Raw genomic sequence first — 21,832 nt, 5'->3', positions numbered from 1 at the left:
AAGATTTAATTGGCGGTACGTAGGCCCTCTATATTTTTGGATTTGATATTGTCTGCCATAAAACGAGAGATAAAATATTAATTGTCGATTGATTTCAAAGGTAGTGAAGTCAATTTAACCAACAAATCCTGCGGTTGTATATAAATTGATGTGCCACTGAAACTGGAAAAATAGAAGCAGGTATTCGCGGGAACAGGCAGGTATGTGTGTTAGAGCTATATAGAGCTCCCTTTAAACAGAGATTCGTGCACTGCATGCGTTCATCGTCATTTACACATTCACTGAACACCGGTAAGGAACATTATGCAAAGCAGTGCAGTTGAACTTGATTTTGTGATCATCGGACATTACATCACTGTTTATCGAACTTCGCTTTGGCAACTCAGCTTTTACTTCTTAAATTCAAAATACATACATGATAATGGTATGCAGATGGAAGCAATATGTGCTGTATAGGCCTACTTCATGCTTTTGTGAGCTTCTTGAATTTTCGAGGATGAATGCATATTCGCACGCAAGAGTGTTTATAACGATTATCGAAACATACATCTATAGACCAAAACAACGTAAATTGCATTTGTTAAAGTTATTCATGCACACAAGTCAAGCCATATCTATGGGCTTTATAGGCCTGCACAGTAAATTGAAATTGAATGCAAGAATTCCCATATAATGCAAGTAGTTGGTGCGAGATCATTGCATTTATTCCATCTTGGGAGTCGCACGTCGTTGAATGGAGGAAAACGGTACACAAAACAACGTCATCTCTCATCAATGTCCTACATTATTTGGATTTTTTTGTGAACGGAAAGGTAAGCTTTTGCTATGATATGAAAGAATATTCCTTTTCAATTTTCGTTCGGAATGCATGCAGACCTTATTTTAAAACATAGGCCAGTATTTTCCAGCAGGTAAATTCCCGACTTGGGGGTGGGGCCGGGGGGGGGGGGCACTCAATTACATACAGGGATGTTCTCGCCTTGCATGTCAGTTGTAGTTCCTAGGCATATAATTTCCACCCTTTTTCCATTGACCATCCCGTCCTTTCTAAGCCCCTCATTTCTGGTATCAGTTCAAATTTGTTATTAAATTCCCGAGTTCCCATGCAAGCACCCCCATTTGTAGAGGGTCAATCATTTACTTCTTAAGCCCCTCATGTCATGATTCCACGTATGACATTTTCTACGATGGAAAATTTGCACATTAAAACCAAACCTAAAACCCAGCCTCCTAACAACAAACTATTACTATACCTTCCTGACTCTAACCCATGCATGCCCCCTGAGATATAAAACCGGTGCAAATGTCGGCAGGAGCCTATTATGTCTTGACACCAATAGCAAATGAACTCTATATGGTTTCAGATTTTGGGGCCGCCCCCCCCCACCCGGCACACCCCTACCCTTTGCTCATCCTCGGCTCATTCCTATACGAAAACAGATTTAAAAAGGCACATATCCTAGGGCAATGCCAATGTGGGGGGGGGGGCATGGGGGTAAGGAACCCTAAATCGGCTGACAAATAAAACCGACTCTGAACGATGGAAAACATTTCTTCGTATAAATACCTGTGTTAATGAGTTCTACTAAACATTTGAAGCCACTTCGTAGTTCCACTCTGCACAAGTGCACATGATCAGAGGAAGGTCATTTGTGACATGGTGGTTTAAAATTTATGAGATAAATACAAGCTTAGATGTCTCGATTATTCACATATTCTTTTGACTTGTGTTTTTCATTTACATCCGTAAAAATACAACAATGTGTCCACGAACGACTGGTATATCACAGTTTGCCAAGTACATTGTTCAACATGCTATATTATGTATTCAAAGTAGAAATGCAAAAAATACCTTCATAGATTGTTAATTGATGTACTATTCTCGTCTATTCAATTTCTTCATCCCGCTATTTAAGGCATGCTTAGTAATATCTTGCTTTGAAAGCTGCCTATAAATAAATGAAAATTCATTTGATCAAAATTGTCCATGAACTAACTACGAACTGGTCTATTATTCTCATTGAAACTGATTCGCTGGTGTATCATGTCTGAAAACTGATCCCTTAAACCTAGGCCTCTTGTTGGGTGTTGGTTTGGAGTTCAAAGGCTTCATGTCGTTCGAGTTGTCGTTCATGCACTGAATATACACTATAGACTTTCGTCCGGCTTAAAGTTCAAGTCTACCACATGCATCATAATTATCATTGTTGGTTTAATGAAACGAGAATTATCAAAATCGTTATGCCCTAGAACAAGGCATTTTGTCTTCATGGTTATATTTATGAAGATTCTTTATGCACCACTGTTCAAAATGTCTCTGTTGAAAAATATCATCCATAAACCATTTTGTGAAATAAGCGAAAATTTAGAATGTCATCTTAATATCATTTTACATCCAATTTTGATGAAATGTTCAGCGCATTTTAGTTTTTTGTTTAGATTTCGATTATCTCTTTTTTGCCAGCTTGGACTTGACATTTAAATACTGCTATATATACTCTATGTACTACAATGTGCATGTAGATATGATTTGACACACATGCCAAGTAAGGAGAATAAGGGGAATGCCAAGGGACTCTCATGTACTCGTTTGTTTACTTGTCCCTTGGATGAACGTTCCAAAGGTCTTTCAAGGTGACGACGAACAAGCACATGCTAATACCTTGGTCACATTTGCTCTACGGCGGCCGTACGGCGAGTCGAAAACAACCCTTTAATTCATTTTTATTCAAACCACCTATATTTAGCTGGTACAAAAATGTTAAAACGGCTGTTTTCGACTCGCCGTAGAACAAATGTGACATGGTATTAAAAACATGTTCAAGTTTAATTGTATCTTGAAGGGCATCTTGACGCGATATTATATATTTCAACTACAGCTGAGGTGTTTGCCGACAAATTTCTGAGCGAGCGCAGATTTTTTGAGCTTTTTAAAATGAAATTCTAACTGTGTGGTCATCAAGCATATCTTATTATTTTTCTATTTCCCCTTTCCCCCTCTCATTCCATTTTCTTGGTGGTGGAACTTTTTGGGGCCATTATCCATGCAAACACCCAAATTTCCGTACCTCCGTGTTTTGTATGAGTATATTTGAAGGGCAATCAAACGTGGACTATGTAGGTGGCGGTTTACAACTGTTGCCTCCGAAACCGGGCAACTTTCAAGAAGTTCTTGTGTAGCTTGGCAAAGTTTGATGAATCCGCTTTCAGTGTGTTAGCAATGCCTGTTGGATTGTGATTGCCGTATTTGCAAAATCAATATATGCTCCTACACTTCTCTTTGTTAGCCATTGAAAATCAATTGCCAAAAGTCTGTAATAAAGGGCTACATATAGCCCCCCCCCCCCTGGGGGGGGGGGAGTCAAATGTATTGCTGTACACATGCATGACCAAATTATTTCTAAACAACGCCTAAACGATTTTTTTCTCAGTTTGCACAATAACCCCCTAAACAAGTTTTTCGCTGGCTTCATTTTCAAATTTGGCCCCCAAACCAGTTGTCGCCAGACGCTATCGATTGGGACCAAAGACGAATTTAGTGGTACTTTGACAATTTAGCATATCTTTTGAACTCAAAATCAGCTTAATCAGTAAAACGGGCACTAGAAGATGTCATGAGGTCAACATGGTCAAGGGAAACAGAATTTTTAAATCATAAGACCTAATTTATTTGAGTATTGTTTGCAAAATTACAACTGTATATCGATTTACCATGATGGATTTTTAATTTCTGTGCGAAAAAAGGACACAATATTTAGACTCCGGTCCCGGATAATGAGGGCATGCAGACTGCATAAATAAGGTCAAACTAAATATATAACGAAACATATACGGATTGTTATTGATACGTATGGACATTTAGGCGGGGGGCGGGGCCGGCCGGGGAAGGGGGAAGAGCAAGCCTCTCCAGCCCCTCCCAGAAAAGGCAGCTGGAATTTTTGGGGGACGATATGCAAACTACAATAGATAACGAATCAATGAGGCCGATATATTTAGCTAATCCCTTCCCTCCAAATGTGTTTGTAGGGCCGTCTGCACCATCCCGAGTTTTCAAATTAGCGCGCTATTTCTGATCCGGCAAATTATCCCGATCTGAAAAATCTCGAGATTGTTTGTAATGCAGACGCAATTATCGCGCTAGTTCGTAGGATTAATCTCGAGATTGCAATCCCAAGTCAACTCGGGTTTATTTGCAAAATAGCGCACTATTTACGAATTATCGCGCTAATTCGTAGGTGCAGACGCACTCGGGTTTGGACTCGGGTTAATTTATTCATGACCTTCAGTCCATAATGCAATTCGCGTTCCATTTCCGCCTTGGTAAAAACATAAACAGCGATTATACCGAACGCATGCGAAAGTCAACTTTATCATAGCGTTCATCAATTCCCCAATCAGCAACGATGGTGTCAAGCCCCCCGTGAATGGATTTTGGGAGAGACCAGACCGATGGGGGAGGCGCTCATTATCGACGATGGTCATAGTCAATAACAATACTGACAGCATTGTCGTCTTATTCCTTCGCAAAATGTGAGCAAATAGCATTTCTTTCCTCCCCTCTCTCTCTCTCCCCCTCTGTCGTTGCCTCGGAGTCCGCCATCATATTAAACGAAGAAAACTTCACTCGCTTATAATTATAGCGCGGCTGAGCTGAGAGGATTGTTGCATAACAACGGTCGAATTCGGCGAAAGAGTACATGGACTTGATTGCATATCGCGGGAAGCGCGTTTCCGTTTTACACCCTGGCGAAGGCATTTTCCGGAAAAGTAGCCAAAAAGCGACTAGTGAAGAGTCTACACACGTCGCTGGTTGCATGCAGCGTGCGACACAGGCGAGTCCACCACCGCATGCAATTTGCACAGTTACTGACAGAGTTCCTCGGCACTTCATGTACAGAGAGAGCGGCAGTCAGGAGTGAAATCCGAACATGCTTTTGCAGTCGCGTTGTTTATGATAGATTTTTTTCTAAAAATGAATTATTAACTAAATGAATAGAATGACAGACACAATCAAAATAAACAGATACTTATAATGGAAAGACAAATTGAAGTTTGATGGATTGATACACTTAGAAGCTGCCGAAAGATAGATATAGAAGACGACTGATAAATAGATAGAGACAAGATAGACAGACAGATAGAAATAGAGAGAGAGTGGTGGATAGATAGATAGAAAGAGAGAGAAAAAGGGAGAGGTGGATGGATAGATAGATAAATAGAGAGAGGGGGAGAGACATGTAGAGGAGGGGGGGGAGAGAAAGAGAGAGAGAAGGATAGATAGATAGATAGAGAGAGAGAGATGTTGTAGATAGAAATATGGACGGACAAAGAGAAAGAGAGAAAAAAGACAGGCAGAATTATGCTAGAGAGGGAAAGAGATAGAGAATTTGAGAGACAGATAGATAGATGTTGATAGATAGAAAGATAAAGAATGAGAGAGACAGAGAAGATAGACAAATTAACAGATAGATAGATACATAGATAGAGAGAAATAGAGAAAGACAGACAGATGGATAGATAGAGATAGATAGATGAGAGATAGATAGATATTAGATAGATAAAGAGGGAGAGAGACAAAGAATATTAACAAATTAACAGATAGATAAGTTAAAAAATAGATAGATAAATAGATAGAGAGAATAAGAGAAAGACAGACAGATGGATGGATAGATAGAGAGATACTAGTATTAAATAGATAATTAAAGAATGAGAGACAGAGATTATTAACAAATTAACAGATAGATAGATACTCTAGTTAAAAAATAGATAAATAGATAGAGAGGAATAGAGAAAGACAGACAGATGGATAGATAGATGGATAGAGAGATAGAGAATTTGAGACATAGATGTCAGATAGATCGAGAATGAGAGAGAAGAGCGACAAATTAACAGATAGATACTGTAGTTACATAGGTATGTAGAGAGAGAGAAATAGAGAAAGACAGACAGATGGATGGATAGATAGAGAGAGATAGAGAATTTGAGATAGATAGATGTTAGATAAAGAATGAGAGAGACAGAGAAGATTATTAGATAGATAGATACTGCAGTTACATAGATAGAGATAGAATTTGAGAGATAGATATATAGACAGATAGAGAGAAAGACAGACATCAGCAAATCGGCAAGGCAAACATTCGTATTGAACCTGCAAAGTATAAGCTCAGCTGCATTTGCAACTGCAAGTACAGTATGTTCTGCGGATAACTTCGATACATCTCTATGCTTCGGTGCGGACTTTGGATCGCGCGCTCAGCTGATAATGTAAACAAACGTAGACGTAGACTCTTCACTAGTCGCTTTTTGGCTACTTTTCCGGAAAATGCCTTCGCCAGGGTGTAAAACGGAAACGCGCTCGCGGGAAGTTATTCAAAAGCGCGGGCCGTTGAAACTCCAAGATCGAAAGTGCGCATGCTCGGAATATCGGGCTTGTTGCCTCGCTCGAGCAAGAATCGCTGTTCGTGCGATGGTGGAGACGGGGTTTCTTGAATCTCGAGATTAATCGCGAAGAGGGCTGATCGGGCTAAAATCTCGAGATTGAGCAAACTCGGGATGGTGCAGCACCGCCTTTAACAAGGTGTAATGTGTAGTCTATTACATCTTGTAGAGAGCTTTCCCTCATACCACTGGCGGATGACAAAGGATTTAGTGAGGTATATAAGGTCACTCTCTTCAAAGAATGTTGGAACAACAAGGGCGCAGGCTGATTTGCGCACGGGGATCCTAAGGAGGTGGAACTAAAAAGTGGTATGGGGCATGGGGGCAGAAATTCTAGGGGAGGTGGGATGGGGGAGGGGGGGGGGGGGGGCGTCCCCCTACCCAACATAGTAGGGGGACACAAAATGTTCCCCGACTATTTTTGTTCTTTATGGATAATTTTTGGGGTAATAACCTATTTTTATATTCTTTTTTTTTTGTTTGTCAAAATTATTTAGGTCGAAACGACCTGACATTTGTGGTGATAACCTTCTTTTTTTTGCTCGTCAAATTTTCCAGCCCCTGGACCCCGTACCTTTCGGGAGAGATTTCCGCCCTTGGTATGGGGGAGGGGGGTTGTATCTTGGGTGAGGTGAACCTAAAGTTTGGGAAGTCAGGTGTTGAAAGCAGAAGACAGGATGCAGATTTCGTTTTACTTGCCAACGTCGGAACTCCTCTGCCTCAGCAGCGGTAATGAAGCCTACATACTATAATCAGCATTTCAGTGGAGTCATGGTCCAGGTTTGATTGTGGTGCATCACTGTTTTGGTCCATGTACTAGTGAGTCGAATAGGTAATTTATTAATTAGGTAATTCGTAAATTTATTGATTCGGGAATAAAGCTTGATGTCTAGGAGGTCGCATTGTCTTGATTTGTTGTAGGTTAATGAACATTTATGATGCCGAAAAATACAATTCAATACCAAGTCAAGTTTTTTTTTTCCTTTGAACGGCAGTATACAGCCCGCCACCAGCATGATTTGATTTGATTTCTATCACATAGGCCAACAGAGGCATATATTGAAGGGATATTGGTTTATTGTGCATTTCTTACAGATATCCATCGCGGGCATAACAGACGTAGCGTTATATATTCTACAACAGTGAGTCACTGTACAAGTTGATCCACCAAACAAAATGAAAGGTAAGCGAATGTCAGTTAAAAACGTTATTCTCTTATCCTCCCCACCCCCGGGGGCCACTTCCATTGACGATCGGATACCATGCGCGACCACGGGGTCTCGGAAAGTACCCTAAACACCTATTTTCCATATTCTGAAAATGCACCCATTAACAAGTATTGGTGTGTGAAATCCCGGGTGAAATCCTACGCTTAACAAGTATTGGAAAGAAAACGATACTATTGGCAATTCCCTGAATTGAACCCCTATACAAGTACAGCGACATTTCAATTGTTATGTTACGGACGTCGGTCGTACCTTCACCTATACATCATTGGGTTAGTTCAGCCCCACCTGCTACACCTCGCTGAAATCGTAGTTGGGGCAAAAAATACATCCTTTATAAACCATTTAAGTCCTAATCGTTTATACCCTCGCAATTTTTATCCTAAACACGTAGTTTTTCTAGCGAATATATTAACCCGTTTTTCATTTTTTTAGCATTTTTGACACCCTTATTTTTTTAAAGCATTTTTGACACCCTTATTACACCCTTATTAGGTTACGTACGTAACGTGCCCTATCTTGAAAAAAAAATCCGTTTTACGTGTTTTTTTTTGGTCGCGTATGGTGTCTTTGTCCACTCGTCAATGTAAGTGCCCTCCGGGCGCCACCCCCTGCCTGGCGGCTTATTCCGCTAATTCATATCCCCCCATTTTTTCCAAGGTATACCCTCAGTCCGATGGTTGTTTGCCTGCATGGCGTTCCTAGGGAACTCTGTCGTTCTAATGATGCGACTCAACATCAGCGTTGCCATGGCAATAATGGCGGGGAGTGGTAGTCATAGTCATCACAACTCATCGAGTCCGCCATTTCAGATGACGATGAACGGAACCTATAGTGTGAGCTTATACCCTGCGCCCCCAAGTGACATATCGAATGTTAACACCAGTGGAAGCAGTGCTTCAAAGGTAACGACCAATCTATGTTATTAACTTCAAACTATACCTCTCTTATCTGTGCCTAACAGAAAAATTTAAAACGCATACACCCCCTCCCATCAGAACTAAAAAATGAAAGTAATTACTTATAAACTCATCGTTCATGAATCGTGAACCTCTATTGTATTCATATAAAATAGACCGGAGGGGACTGCTAAAAGATTAAGCTTATCGGTTGAATGTTTTGCCAAAAATAGTTATAATATTTAATCAAATAACATATCTTGTATTTTCTTATCTCAGTGTAAGTACATTTTCTACAGTCATATATTTGCATAAGTCTAACTAGCTTTGTCTTCATAAATTAGTTTATACTATTTCCATATTTTTTGGTGTGTTCTTTTTCTTGTCTATAGTCACAGAATTTTTTTCAACTCTTGAAATGTTTTATAGTAATAAGTTAATATATTTAAAATAGAACAATTACAATCTTTGTATCTTCACGAGCCCTGATTGACTGCTAACGGATGAAAGGCCAATTTGTACTATGTCTGTGAATTGCCCCTATGGGTGGTTTTTCAAACTTGTTTTTATCTTCTTGAATAACTGTCAGTTTTTGCAACGCACTTGAATATGGAGTAAACATGTATGTTTAGGTGTAAATAAACCAAAATCTAAAGCTTTCAATGGCTCATCCGTATCAGTCGCGTACAGATGTGTGTGTGTTGGGGGGGGGGGGGGCTTGGGGTGCTTGCAACCTTATTTTTTTCACTAATTTCGGAAGAAAAAAAGAAAAATTAATGAAGGGAAAGAGAGGATATGATATGATATTATGTCAAAATCTTTCACTATTGGACTTTTATAATAAAAATGTCGAAAATTTTGCTTTCTCGCATCTTTATATATATTTTGCATTATATACCATACCTGGCCCCTACATTTTTTTTTTGGCTCATTACATCACTGATCCTTATGTTGAGAAATGGAGACAACAGTTGAAAATGATCGATGCTCGCGTTCACTTTGGAGGTGTCGTGGCCGAGTGGTCTAAGGCGCCTGGCTATACATGGAAAGTCCGGAGTTCGATCCCCGGCCGCGGCACCTATGCCCATGAGCAAGGCATTTTATCTACAATGCTCTTTTATATCCTGCTTTCAAATAAATGGAAATGCTATAATTGGTAACTAGGTGTGCACTTGTTTTTTTTTTTTTTTTAGATTTGAATTTCCCTCTTGAGTTTGATAAAATTTGTTTAAAAAAAAATTCCCTCTTGAGTTTGATTAAATACAAAGAAAAAAAACTTAACCATTTTTAAAAGTCTCATTGAAATATTTGTTGGTTTTAGATTATTTATGAATAACATAATTTGATGAATAATAATATTCCGCATTTATATAGCGCTTAATACATCGGAGCGACTTATCTAAGCGCTTTACAGATTATTACTACCCCGGTCATCGGATCCTTGCATGCCCGCATACAATGTATGCAACTTCTCGACTCCCTGGGGAGCATTCCAACAAGAGTTCCAAGACTCAATTGCTAGGCATACTACATGTAGGCTTAGTTTCACATCCTACCGGGTACCCATTTAACACCTGGGTGGAGAGTGGCAAAGTGTGGATTAACGCCTTGCCCCGAAGGACGCGAGACCATGGTGAAATTCGAACGCACCACTCTCTCACTCTAAAAAAATGAAGTGCTAATTCAGCTCTTAAAGAGCGTGTATAGTGACTGCACTTCGGAGCGCTGATTTTTCTCGTTAAAATTTGAACTAGACAAAACAGCACTCCGAAGTGCAGTCACTATACACGCTCTTTAAGAGCTGAATTAGCACTTCATTTTTTAGAGTGCTGATTACAAGGCGAGAGTCAGAAGCGCCACACCACGACGCTTCCACACATTATAATAAAGCTCTATCTACGGAGATACGTAAAAGACGTAAATGCCCTTTAAGAAACATGCTGTTGTCGTTACGGGCCCTATTCGTAGAACAAAACGAGTATATACGCAAGACAAAACATATAAAAACTAATAAAATGTAAAAAGATGGAAATACGTCCTTATTTCATACAAAGTATAGACACAATGTATTAAAAGTGGTATAATCATGGACCTAATAGGTCCATGGTATAATACAGCTATAGTGACCACAATGACCCCCCCCCCTCTAGAGTATGTAATTGCTTAGAACAAATTATTCATTTTAGAATATTTTACCGCTCTTGATTGATAAGATTTGGGGAAGAATCCGATATCATCTTCAAAAGCATAATTATGTTTTCCTGTTTAAAAATATCACCGATGCTTCCCTCCCACAGGAGATCGCACAAGCCGAGTCAGAGTTCAACTGGAGTAGTCACATCCAGGAGCTTCTATTAGCTGCATTCTACATCGGGTATACCTTAGGCAACATACCAGCGGGATGGCTCGCAGACAGATTCGGAGGAAAGTGGATCGTCTTTGGAGGGGCATTTGGCAGCGCTGTTTTTAATATTTTGGGGCCGTTAGCGGCTCGATCCAGCGTCGAATTATTTTTTGCAACGCGATGTCTGGCCGGATTTGTCGAGGTAATTTGTACGTCTCCGGGTGTGAAACCCAATGTACCCATAACAGGCAATGGTAAAACACACACAAAAAAAGAAAGAAAAAAAAAATGAAAAAAGAAAGGAATAACTAATTAAAGTAAAAAAAAACTAAGAAAGAATAAATGTAAGAAACAAAGTAAGAAAGGAAGTCAGAAGGAAAGTCAGAAAGAAAGAAAGAAAGGAATAGATGAATAGAAAGACAAAATGAAAGAACGAACCCCCAAAAAAGAAGAAGACAGAAAGAAAGAAAGAACGACAGAAAGAAAGAAAGGAAGGAAGAAAAGAAAGAAAGCAAAGAAAGCAAGGAAAGAAAGAAAGAAAGGAAAGAATGAAGAAATAGATGAATAAAAAGACAAAATGAAAGAACGAACGAAAAAAGAAGACAGAAAGAATAAATGACAGAAAGAAAGGAAGGAAGAAAAAAAAGAAAGCAGAAAGTTAAGAAAGAAAGAAAGAAAGAAAGAAAGAAAGAAAGAAAGAGAAGAGAAGAAATAGATGAATAAAAAGACAAAATGAAAGAACGAACGAAAAAAAGAAGACAGAAAGAATGAACGACAGAAAGAAAGGAAGGAAGGAAGAAAAGAAAGAAAGCAGAAAGCAAAGAAAGAAAGAAAGGAAAGAAAGAAAGAAAGAAAAAGAGGGAGGGAGGAGAGTGAATGACAGAGCGGGTGATGAGACAGAAACAGTACCAATTAGATCTTAATTATTTCAACAAAAAAGCTTTTTACTCAGAATAACAAAATCTATCACGATGCTTTATCTTTTGCGAGAGGAATCAAGAATAAGGCCGTCAAACTGAAAACAAGGCTCATTCTGAAGTGCTGAAATTGAGGGGGTTTGTGAAACATTGTAACAAAAGAGGATTTTATTTCTCGGATGAAACCAATTATGCTTTGTTAAATCAGCCGAGAATCAAATCATTCGAGGTTTAAATCTGGATCGTGCAAGGATAGAAAATATTACACGAATACATTTTTTCTTTTTAAGACTTGATTAGGAAATGAAATATATAATAATGTTTAGGGACCATTTATTTTTGATCTTCGATTGCATTAATCACTTAGAGATGTTGATCGAGTTCAGATTCACCATTACATCTAATTTTGTTCACATCATTGACAATGAAAACACAAACTAATCATAATTGCTTGCAGATTCTAACATCACTTACAATTGTAATGAAGGTCAATTCCAAACATTATTTCCGACTCCAGGATATCGGTGTAAACTTGGCCACCACCACTTCGCGCTTCTCTTCTTCACCCAATCGAAAGGTTCATCGATTAAATGTGAAGTGAAGCAATAATGTTATCATTTCTTTACAGGGTTCCTACTTTCCTGCCCTTTACCCAATGGTGAATAATTGGTCACCAGTCAAGGAAAGAACGCGAATGATGGCACTTGTTGTTGCAGGTAAGAAAGTAAGACGATAACATTCGTATTATTGTATCTTTGCTGTTACAAAATAATAAAAAATGGCTGCAAAGTTTGTAGAATACCAATACAACAATATATGGAGTAAAGATGGAGCGGGCTTGTTTGAGGAAGTGGAGCCTGCCCTCCCCCAAAACAAAATCCACAGCAAACAGAGAGAGAGAGAGAAAGGAGAAGGAAAGGAAATGGGGAGGGTCAAATATCAGTGGTATCATTTTATGTAAAAATCTTTATAAATTAGATTTTTGTACTAAAAAATGAAAAAAAAATTTTACTTGCTGACTTCGTTCATTCACATGTTCTCATAACTCTCTCCTGCCATAACTGGCTCCACTAACGTACCTATAGGGGGAGGGGGCAGGGGGCAGATTGCCCCCCCCCCCTGACGAGTCACAACTGATCCCTGACGAGCCAGTGGCCCCCTCCTTGAAGACTTTGAAGTTGAAGATCTTTTTTTTTATTTTTTTTTATTTTTGCTAGTCAATTTTTTTTCTGGTACGAAATCCTTTATTTGTGGTTGGAGACTTTTTTTGCTTGCCAATTTTTTTAGCGGACGATTTTGCCCCCCCCCCCGGTGGAAAATACTAGGTACGCTACTTCAATGTGTAGGCCTAAATGTTTGCAATTTCAATATTCATTTTGCTAATTATTGAAATAACAAAGTATAGCTAATTACAATATCAGAGCTGGTGGAGACTTTGTTTTGTAAAACAAACTAGAAACTAGTTGGTTTTTTTCTTGATCTTTTTAAAGGGTTTGCATTTGGACCGGCTCTTGGGCAGTCTATTTCTGGAGTAATTTGCGCTAACCTTGGATGGCCTGCAAGCTTCTATTTTGTTGGTAAGTGGCTTGTTATTACCACGAATCTTCCTTTAATTCACGTAAAACATCAGTCTCTTTACTTGTTTTGTACAAAAATGTTAAAATATACAAATTTCGATTGCGTATAGCCCTCGATGTGCACAAATCATAGTAATTTATCAAAACCCATGGAAAAGTCGACTGTTACGTTATGTATTATGGTTGATTATCAGTAGAGAAAAGAAATCATATATCCAGCTATATTTAGGAGCCACATTAGATATGTATGTATATATAAATATATATATATATATATATTTCCGACAAAGGAAATTACAATTGGTATAGTGTCGAAAATCTGACGGTCAATCGGATCGGGGTCGCCCTAGCCACTAACCCGTCTCTGTGGTCGAGCGGTAAAGGCACCTGCATCACCAATTTTTCCAAATGGTAGATAGCTCTGGGGAACCTTGATTTAAGCTACGCCTACCATTGTTCTCTTCATCCATTTCTTTCACACGGTATTTAAATAAAAAGAGTTGCCAAAGCTGTTGTACATGCATAACTTCACACACACACACACATTTATAAATATAAATATTGGTTGATTGTCGTTAATATATCCTCGGAAAACTCAAATTCGAATAACGATGGTAATCTCTGTTTTAATTTTTATATTTACGATGTAATTGTGGTAATTATACAATGTTTGTTACAAATTAACAAGATTTTGTTTTCTTATTTTAATTTCTTAATTCAAAGGTGGAGTTAGTATCTTATGGGCGATTCTGTGGACAGTGACAGCTTATGATCATCCAGATAAACACCCTTGCATTAAACACACAGAACTTGATTACATCGAAAGAACAAGATCAAAAAGATCGGTATGATACAAGAAAAAGTTAAATTATGGATATGTTTTATTGCTCTGTATCCGCCAATACACAGCAAAAACTGTTGTGTTAACCGGTGTACACAGAGGACCGCACCTGTTATTTTACACCGGTGTTAAATTGGTGGTGTTAGTTTTACACCTATAGGTGTTATTACAACACCTTATGTTGGTACATTAACACTCTTTGGTGTAATTTTAACACCTCAGGGTGAGGTGTTAAAACACCAGTTTTAACACCTCAGTTTTTACAATCATGGTAACCTGAACTATGCAGTAAACGTTAGATTACTTGTCACCTTGTTACGCTCGAGACAGTTGGCTTAAATACAAAATGTGGCATAAACATATAGGCTTATCAGAAATCACAAAAAATCACAGGAAATCACAATATTTGAGGAAAAAACATGATCTTTTTATTTGACATACTTATAATGGAATATTACTGATAAAGGGGTAGAAGCATGGTTAGAGTTTATTGAAGAGCCTTATCAATGAAATTGAAATACCAAATTGGCCTGTAGCCAGTCAAATGCACAAATTTCAGTACCATTAACAATTCTTATTGATCGAAAGAAAGAAAAAAAAACATGGCGCCGGCCTGGGAAACATTCATGAAGACTTGTAATTTCTCACAGCCAATCAAATGGAAGGCATTTCAGTATCCCCATTGGAAATAAGCCATCTCGGCTTTCATGGGCAATCCTGTCAAGGTATACACTACTGTTCATATTTTCATGTACTTGTTCATAGTTACCTGACAAATAAAATCAATCAATCATCTTATAACACTATGTTAGTGAAAATCAATTACAAACCTGAAAATTTACCCGTTTAAGAGTGCTTTTTGATAGACATTGACTTATTGTTCAGACATACATTTGTAAATAGTTTTTGTTGTTCAGCTCTCATGCGCATTAAGCATCGAATCAAGATCAGTTAGTGCGCTATACGATTCTCACGTATTATCACTATTATTTTTATCATTATTATGAAACGCTACCCCCATCCCACTACCTTCCGGGGGCATTTCATGAAAGGGCTTGTCGGAAGTTTTATCCGACAAGTCCCATTTTATCAGACAGGTACCATAGGAACAGTGCCTCTCAGCCAATCAAAAGCATGGAAAGATGTCAGATCTGACAACTTGTCGGATGAAAATATTTATGAAACGCTCTCCCGAAGTATATGCGTATACATGTTCGATGTGCAGGAAAGTGAATTTCGTCTCTCATTTCGTCATGTAAATCCGGGGTGTAAATGAACGACTTTCGGAAATCTAACTTAACTTTGAGAATGACACTCGCGTGTTTAGATTTTTTACCTGATGGACTAGCTAAACATCTCGCATCAATTAACCCAGCTGTTTCATGCGAATACCTCATGCATTTCATTTGCTTTGGGGGCCCGGTGAACAATTTTCACTTTAATTCTATAGAAATACCTGGTATAATATTCAATTATGACAACTATCATGACCTGCTAATTGTATTGGCCGGATAATGACTCCAAAATGGCCTTCGATCATGACAAACTCTTAATTGATTGATTAAAAAAAAAGAGAGCAACCGCTGGCATGCATTTTAACACCCCTTATTCTCATAACTCGCATTTATCTGCACGCACAAGGGTAGGGGGATATAGGCACATTTCCCATTTAAAGCTTGACCTGCCCCCCCCCCCCCGAGTTCGATTCCCGGCCCACGATACCTGTGCCCGTGAGCAGGGAATTTAATTTACAGTTATCTTTTTTTTTACTGCATTCAAAATAACAGAAAAAGTTATGTGCGGCCATCTTGGTAACTTGAGTATTGAACTTGTTGTTTTTTCAAGAAAAAAAAAACTACTTCATTGTGTGTTTTTGAGCATGGTCAATATTGAACACATGATTGTGAATATATAATATCATCTCATAGAAGCAATTATCTTTCCTTATGAGCCAACCGGTGTGTTGGCTCGGTTGGTAGAGCGTCCGTCTCACAACCGGAAGGCCGGGGGTTCAAACCCGGGCCGCGTCTGTTAAACACGCGTCAGACCAAAAGACCTTAAAAGATGGGATTTGCTGCTACCCTGTTTGGCGTTCAACGATGAAAGGGATAGAGCCTTGTTGATTTGCCGCTGCACAACGGCTGCCGGGCCCACGAGCAATTGGGCAAAGCAAACTTTCGGAGTATTTCATGTCTATTTCGAAAAATAAACTAAGGATTTTCTTTTTTTTCCATTTTCATTTTTTTTTATATTCCAGAATACGTCAAAGGTACCAATACGGTCGATCTTACTATCCTTGCCTGTCATCGCTTACGCCATTACACTGTTCTGTATTCCTGGATTTGTGTACTTCAATTTGGCGTGCAATCTACCAATCTACTTCAAACACGTATTGCAGTTTGACATCATGTCTGTAAGTGCTTAACGCATGGGCGGAAATCCCAGGGGGGGGGGGACGTATCCCCTACTCAAAATAGTAGGGGGCACAATGTCAAATGTCCCCCTTCTATTTGTGGTCTTTTATGATAGTAAGAAATACATCATTCAAAATCGAAATAAAAGATTATTTTAGGACGAGCTTACTTTTGGGATGATAAACTTACTTTTTTTCGATTGTCAAATTAATTTTCGTCGAAATAACCTTAAATTTGCGGTGATAACCTTTTTTTTGGCTTGTCAAATGTTCGATTTTCCAGCCCCTTGTCTCCCTACCTTTTGGGAGAGATTTCCGCCCTTGGCTTAACGCATTTTCCATTATTTTATTTGTGCTTTGAAGGTTGTTTTACGAAGACTGAAATTTTTAACCATAAAAACAGCAACACTAAAGAGAAATAATTCACTTATGGAGTGTTGCAAGAAACTTGCAATTGATCGCAAGTCAATTTCAGGTCTCAAAGTCAATTGGAAGTCACGGATTTCATTGATCTATGGATGGTCTGCTTTCTGCATCAACAAGTATAAATTAATTTGCTTTAGTTGAAATAATCAATTGTAAATTTGCAACAGAATATTTGCGATTGATTGCAAATATTTTCTTGATTGTAAAAACGGTGAGTGCATGAGTTTTTGCAGACTTGTATCAATCTGGTATGAGTATTTAAGTCTCAGACCGGCATACGTCCAGGGCTCGAACCTCGAATCTCTGCATCAATTTGCACTGTTTAAGCACTTTCCACGGAGTAGCTGAAGTAGTAGTAGTAGTACTACTACTACTACTACTTCTACTACTACTACTACCACCACCACCATCACTACTACTATTACAACTACAACTATTACTACTACTGATAATGATGATGATAAAATAATAACAATAACAACAACAACAATAATAATAATCATTATTGCCATTTTTATCATCACTACACGATTCTCAGCGGTATTTTTATCATTTTTTTCAGGTGGGCTTTCTTACATCAATCCCATATGTGTGTCAATGGACTGCGTCACTGCTTGCGTCATTTATATCAGACGCACTGATAAATCGAAATATCTTAAGTAGAACCTCGGTTCGAAAACTTATCATATGTTCAGGTAAAACAAATATTCTTGTAAACCTTAATCTGTACGTTTAGCCCTAAATTTCTCTGGTATGTCTGACCTGTATTCGTCAAGAAATCACTTCGGTATCTGCAAACGGGCCCGGGGGGGGGGTGTTTCATGAAAGTATCCAGCACTGACATTCAGTGCTGGAGATGTCAGTTGATTCCATGGTTTTGATTGGCTGTGAGGCACTGGCGTCTTCCTTTTACAATGACAATTGTCCGAGAAAGTCCCCAGGCTTGTCTCAGTGCTGACAACTTTTAAATGAAATGTTTCCCTGTTCTGTTAATATTCCCCCCCCCTCTTTCCTCCCTTTCTTCTATTTTCTCCTTTCTCCTTTATCAAAAAAAATCTCTCTCGCTAATTTAAAAACCACAGAGCCCCCCCCCCTCTGGAGAGCCGCCCCTATATCCAGCCAAAAAAACATCTTTCTCTCTTATTTTATTCATCAGGAGCAACGGTAATGGCTGCGTGTTTTTTGTCGATCTCCTTCATCGTGAAAAGCGACTCATCCGTCATTGTTATAATCGTGATCGTCATGTATGGAGCTATGGGCGTCGTCTTCTCAGCCGTCTTCGTCAACGCTATGGACCTCGCCCCCAGCTACTCGGGGACGGTATCCGGTATCAGCAACGCGGTCGCTGTCTCCTCGGGGTTCATTGGTCCCATTGTGACGTCACTCTTCACCGAGGATCAGGTTCGAAATGATATCCCAAACATGGTATATTCATACCGTAAACTTTAATATGGGTAATCATAATGCGGAGGTGTGGCTGTGTGAATAAACACTGGGCGTGCCTTAAGAGGTCAGAATACGAAATTTGCCAAGATAGGCGCTACAGTAGCACCTGTCAGATTCTAAAAGAACATTCCCGGAACTGCAATTCTCAGAAGGAAATGCATAAAACATTTAACTTTTTAAAAATTAAAATCATGACATGCTCAGCAGACAAGTCCACCCTAACAAAAAGTTGAAGTGAATAAAAGGAGAAAATTCAGCAAGTATAACCCTGAAAATTACATTGAATGTCAACTCAGATAGTTATGTCATTTTAAGATTTCGCTTCGTTTCACAAAAAAACTATGGCCAATCCTGATCGGTATGCAAATGAGCAGACTGATGACGTCACTCACCAATTATTCTCTTGTATTTTATTGTATGAAATATGAAAATCTAATTTTCTCCTCGTTGTCATGTGAAACTAATTTTTTCCTCCCTGAACATGTGGAATCATTAAAGTTCATGATTTAGTGAAGTTGGCCCTTATTGTCAATCTGTAAAATTCTAAATTCAAACAATAAATAAAGGAAATAGTGAGTGAGGGACATTATCAAATCTCTCATTTGTATGTCACCGAGTTGTGCATATAAACTGCTTTGTGCAAAAATAAGCGAAACTTTAAATTGTCATAAATTTACCATTTTACATCTGATTTTTATGAAATTTTCAACTTTATGCCAAATAAATTTTCACTATTTATTCAGACAAACATTTTCCTGGGGTGTACTTGATTTTGAAGGAAAACCGCATTTTATCGACTGAAAATTTGAAACTTAAAAAAGTCATGACTTCTTTTCACCCGATTTGAATTTTCAGCGTTATCATGCTTGTTTGATTTTTCTCTATGTACTCGAATAAACAATTTTCTGGGATGGACTTGACCGTTAAGCGGTTTTGAAGTTTTACGACCTCTGTTTTACATGCCTTGATTCACATATTCAAATGCCCTTTTTACACAGGATTTTCTTAACCCTGGACTATCGCTAACCCCGTACTATCCTTAACCCCGTACTATTTTTTTTCCTTTTCACACATGCCAAATTGTTATTGCTAACCCCGGATAAGGAAAGCTTGCTTTTTACACACGAAACTCGCTAACCCCGGACTAGTGGTTTTTGTCGATCATTCGTAGTACAAGTGCTTCACTCGTACACTTTTTACACACGCTACAATTTCCTTAACCCCGTACTATAGGTGGGGCCAAATTGCCATTTAGCCCCACCTATAGTACGGGGTTAAGCTTAGCCCACTTTCGTTTTACACATGCGATCTTAACCCCGTACTATTGCTCTTAGCACCGCAATTGGTGGGATAACCCTGCTTTTTTGCAGGGCCAAATAATCCCGTACTATAGGTGGGGTTAGCCCACTTTGCAAAAACGCTGTGTAAAACGAAAGTGGGCTAAGCTTAACCCCGTACTATAGGTGTAGCCCCACCAATAGTACGGGGTTAAGGAAATTTTAGCCTGTCTAAAAAGGGTAATAGTTACATCGGAAGGAGAAACCTGTGGGTCAATAGTGATTCAGTTTGCTTTTCACCTCCCAGGCACAGGTGATGCCAAAACAAAATAATAATGATAAAAATAGTTTGATAATAATAATAAAAATATTAATGATTTCTTTTCTTCTTTCTTTCTTTCTTTCCTTTTCTCTCTCTATCTTTTTTTTCTTTCTTTCTTTATTTGCTTTTCTCTCTCTATCTTTTTCTTTCTTTATTTCTTTCCTTTTCCCTCTCTATCTTTTTTTCTTTCTTTCTTTCTTTTTTTATTTCTTTCTTTCTTTCTTTTTTTATTTCTTTCTTTCTCTATTTCTTCCTTTCTTTCTTTCTTTCTTTCTTTCATTCTTCCTTCCTTTCTTCCTCTCTCCCTCCTTCCCTCTCTTCCCTCCTTGCTCCCTTCCCTCCTTGCTCCCTTCCCTCCTTGCTCTTCCATTCATCTCTTCCATTCTCTCTTCTTATAATTTCCAGACCGACCCCGCTGGTTGGAGGATTGTATTCCTAATCACCACCGCTGTCACCCTGTTCGGTCCCCTCGTGTTCCTCATCATCGGGTCGGGTGATGTTCAACCCTGGGCTATCATGGCCGACGAAGACGTGAATGAAATGGACAAGACGCGACCGGACCAATTACCAGATGAAGATGTTGCCATGATAAAAAGTGTTAACTCCAATGAAGCGTGAACATGACAAATGAACATGACAAAGTTTGAACGAGAGTGGGAGTTTTGTCAAACTCCCTCTCTCGTTCAAACTTTGTCAAAAGACGGGTCGAGTTATCAGTAGTTACCACTCTGAGGCCAGGCACATGTTGTGGACGACAAGACGACAAATTTTCATGAAATGGAATTTGTTCCCAAGGGAGAAATTGAAATTAGTCGGAGAAAAGCTACGACTATTTTTTTAATGCAGCCACATCAAGCATGTCAGGTGGTATGACTTCCGAACATTAGAATCTTGAAAGATCACAATTCCACATCGCAGCTCTTTCCAATCTTATCATGAGAGATACATATTATGCCCAAAAAAAATTCTCTCAAGATTGTGCGATTGACTATTATCGTGATACAGCAATCAGCGAACGTCTTCCAATTTTTGTATGGTTGTGCAATACTGTGAAATGTACTTTGTTAAAGGGGAAGTTCACCCTGAAGAAAACTTTGTTGTAAAAATAGCAGAAAAAATAGTGTGTTATGTAATATAAAATGTATGAATTTCAAATTTTGTATGGTTCCTGATGACTTAATTTTGTTTTCTTTTCATGATCGGGTGTGAAATGATTTGTCTATTGATATACAAAAGTTACAGTGAAAACCATTTTCAATTATCTGAGCAAATGACATTTCATTGATTTTTTACCATTCGCTATGTAGGAATGCTGCTCGCATATGACGTCACAAATCAAATCATTTAAAATTCGAATAACTTTTTAATTATTTGATGATTTTTTCTCAACCTTCGGCAATATTTTTTATCATTTTTTTCTGCTATTTTTACAATAAACTTTTTGTCAGGGTGAACTTCCCCTTTAACTCAAACTAGCGTTTTTCGCAATTATTGTTACTGCTTTATGAGGTATTATTTTATGATTTAATTCATATATATATATATATATATTTATATTTATATATTTCAGTTTATATATTGTATTCAATTTCATCTAACGTATTTTTGAGGCTTCCTTTCTTCCAATTATATTTTGAAGGTTTTCAAGGTGATAATCTAGTCTGTTGGGCAAACCCTTCACTCGAGTTGAGGGTCTGAATGTGCAG

General features: G+C 38.5%; 1 protein-coding gene across 5 annotated transcripts; it reads left to right on the top strand.

Moving 5' to 3' along the window:
* The first annotated feature begins 227 nt into the window (after positions 1-227).
* Positions 228-21,240, top strand: LOC121413784 (sialin-like). Of its 5 annotated transcripts, none has more exons than XM_041606736.1 (11): positions 726-812; positions 7,534-7,621; positions 8,325-8,569; positions 10,861-11,109; positions 12,453-12,540; positions 13,315-13,401; positions 14,125-14,246; positions 16,500-16,655; positions 17,644-17,776; positions 18,238-18,482; positions 20,532-21,240. In XM_041606736.1, the coding sequence occupies exons 2-11, from the start codon at positions 7,615-7,617 to the stop codon at positions 20,742-20,744; spliced, it is 1,545 nt and encodes a 514-aa protein (XP_041462670.1). In that variant the 5' UTR covers positions 726-812; positions 7,534-7,614; the 3' UTR covers positions 20,745-21,240. The 5 variants fall into 5 exon arrangements, with proteins under 5 accessions (XP_041462672.1, XP_041462668.1, XP_041462670.1 ...); XM_041606737.1 differs by lacking the exon at positions 726-812 and adding an exon at positions 7,026-7,257; XM_041606735.1 differs by lacking the exon at positions 726-812 and adding an exon at positions 7,026-7,270.
* The last annotated feature ends 592 nt before the right edge of the window (positions 21,241-21,832 follow it).

Source organism: Lytechinus variegatus, chromosome 4 (genome assembly GCF_018143015.1).
Source record: "Lytechinus variegatus isolate NC3 chromosome 4, Lvar_3.0, whole genome shotgun sequence".
Taxonomy (NCBI): Eukaryota; Metazoa; Echinodermata; class Echinoidea; order Temnopleuroida; family Toxopneustidae; genus Lytechinus; species Lytechinus variegatus.
The sequence above is the reverse complement of the archived record's forward strand: the minus strand, read 5'-3'. Positions and strand labels throughout refer to the sequence as shown.

Excerpts from the sequence above, each read along its gene's own strand:
- LOC121413784 (XM_041606734.1), top strand. The coding sequence starts at position 734 with ATGGAGGAAAACGGTACACAAAACAACGTCATCTCTCATCAATGTCCT. Across the intron at positions 13,402-14,124 it reads TGCAAGCTTCTATTTTGTTG|GTGGAGTTAGTATCTTATGG; the intron begins GTAAGTGGCTTG and ends CTTAATTCAAAG. Across the intron at positions 16,656-17,643 it reads TGCAGTTTGACATCATGTCT|GTGGGCTTTCTTACATCAAT; the intron begins GTAAGTGCTTAA and ends CATTTTTTTCAG.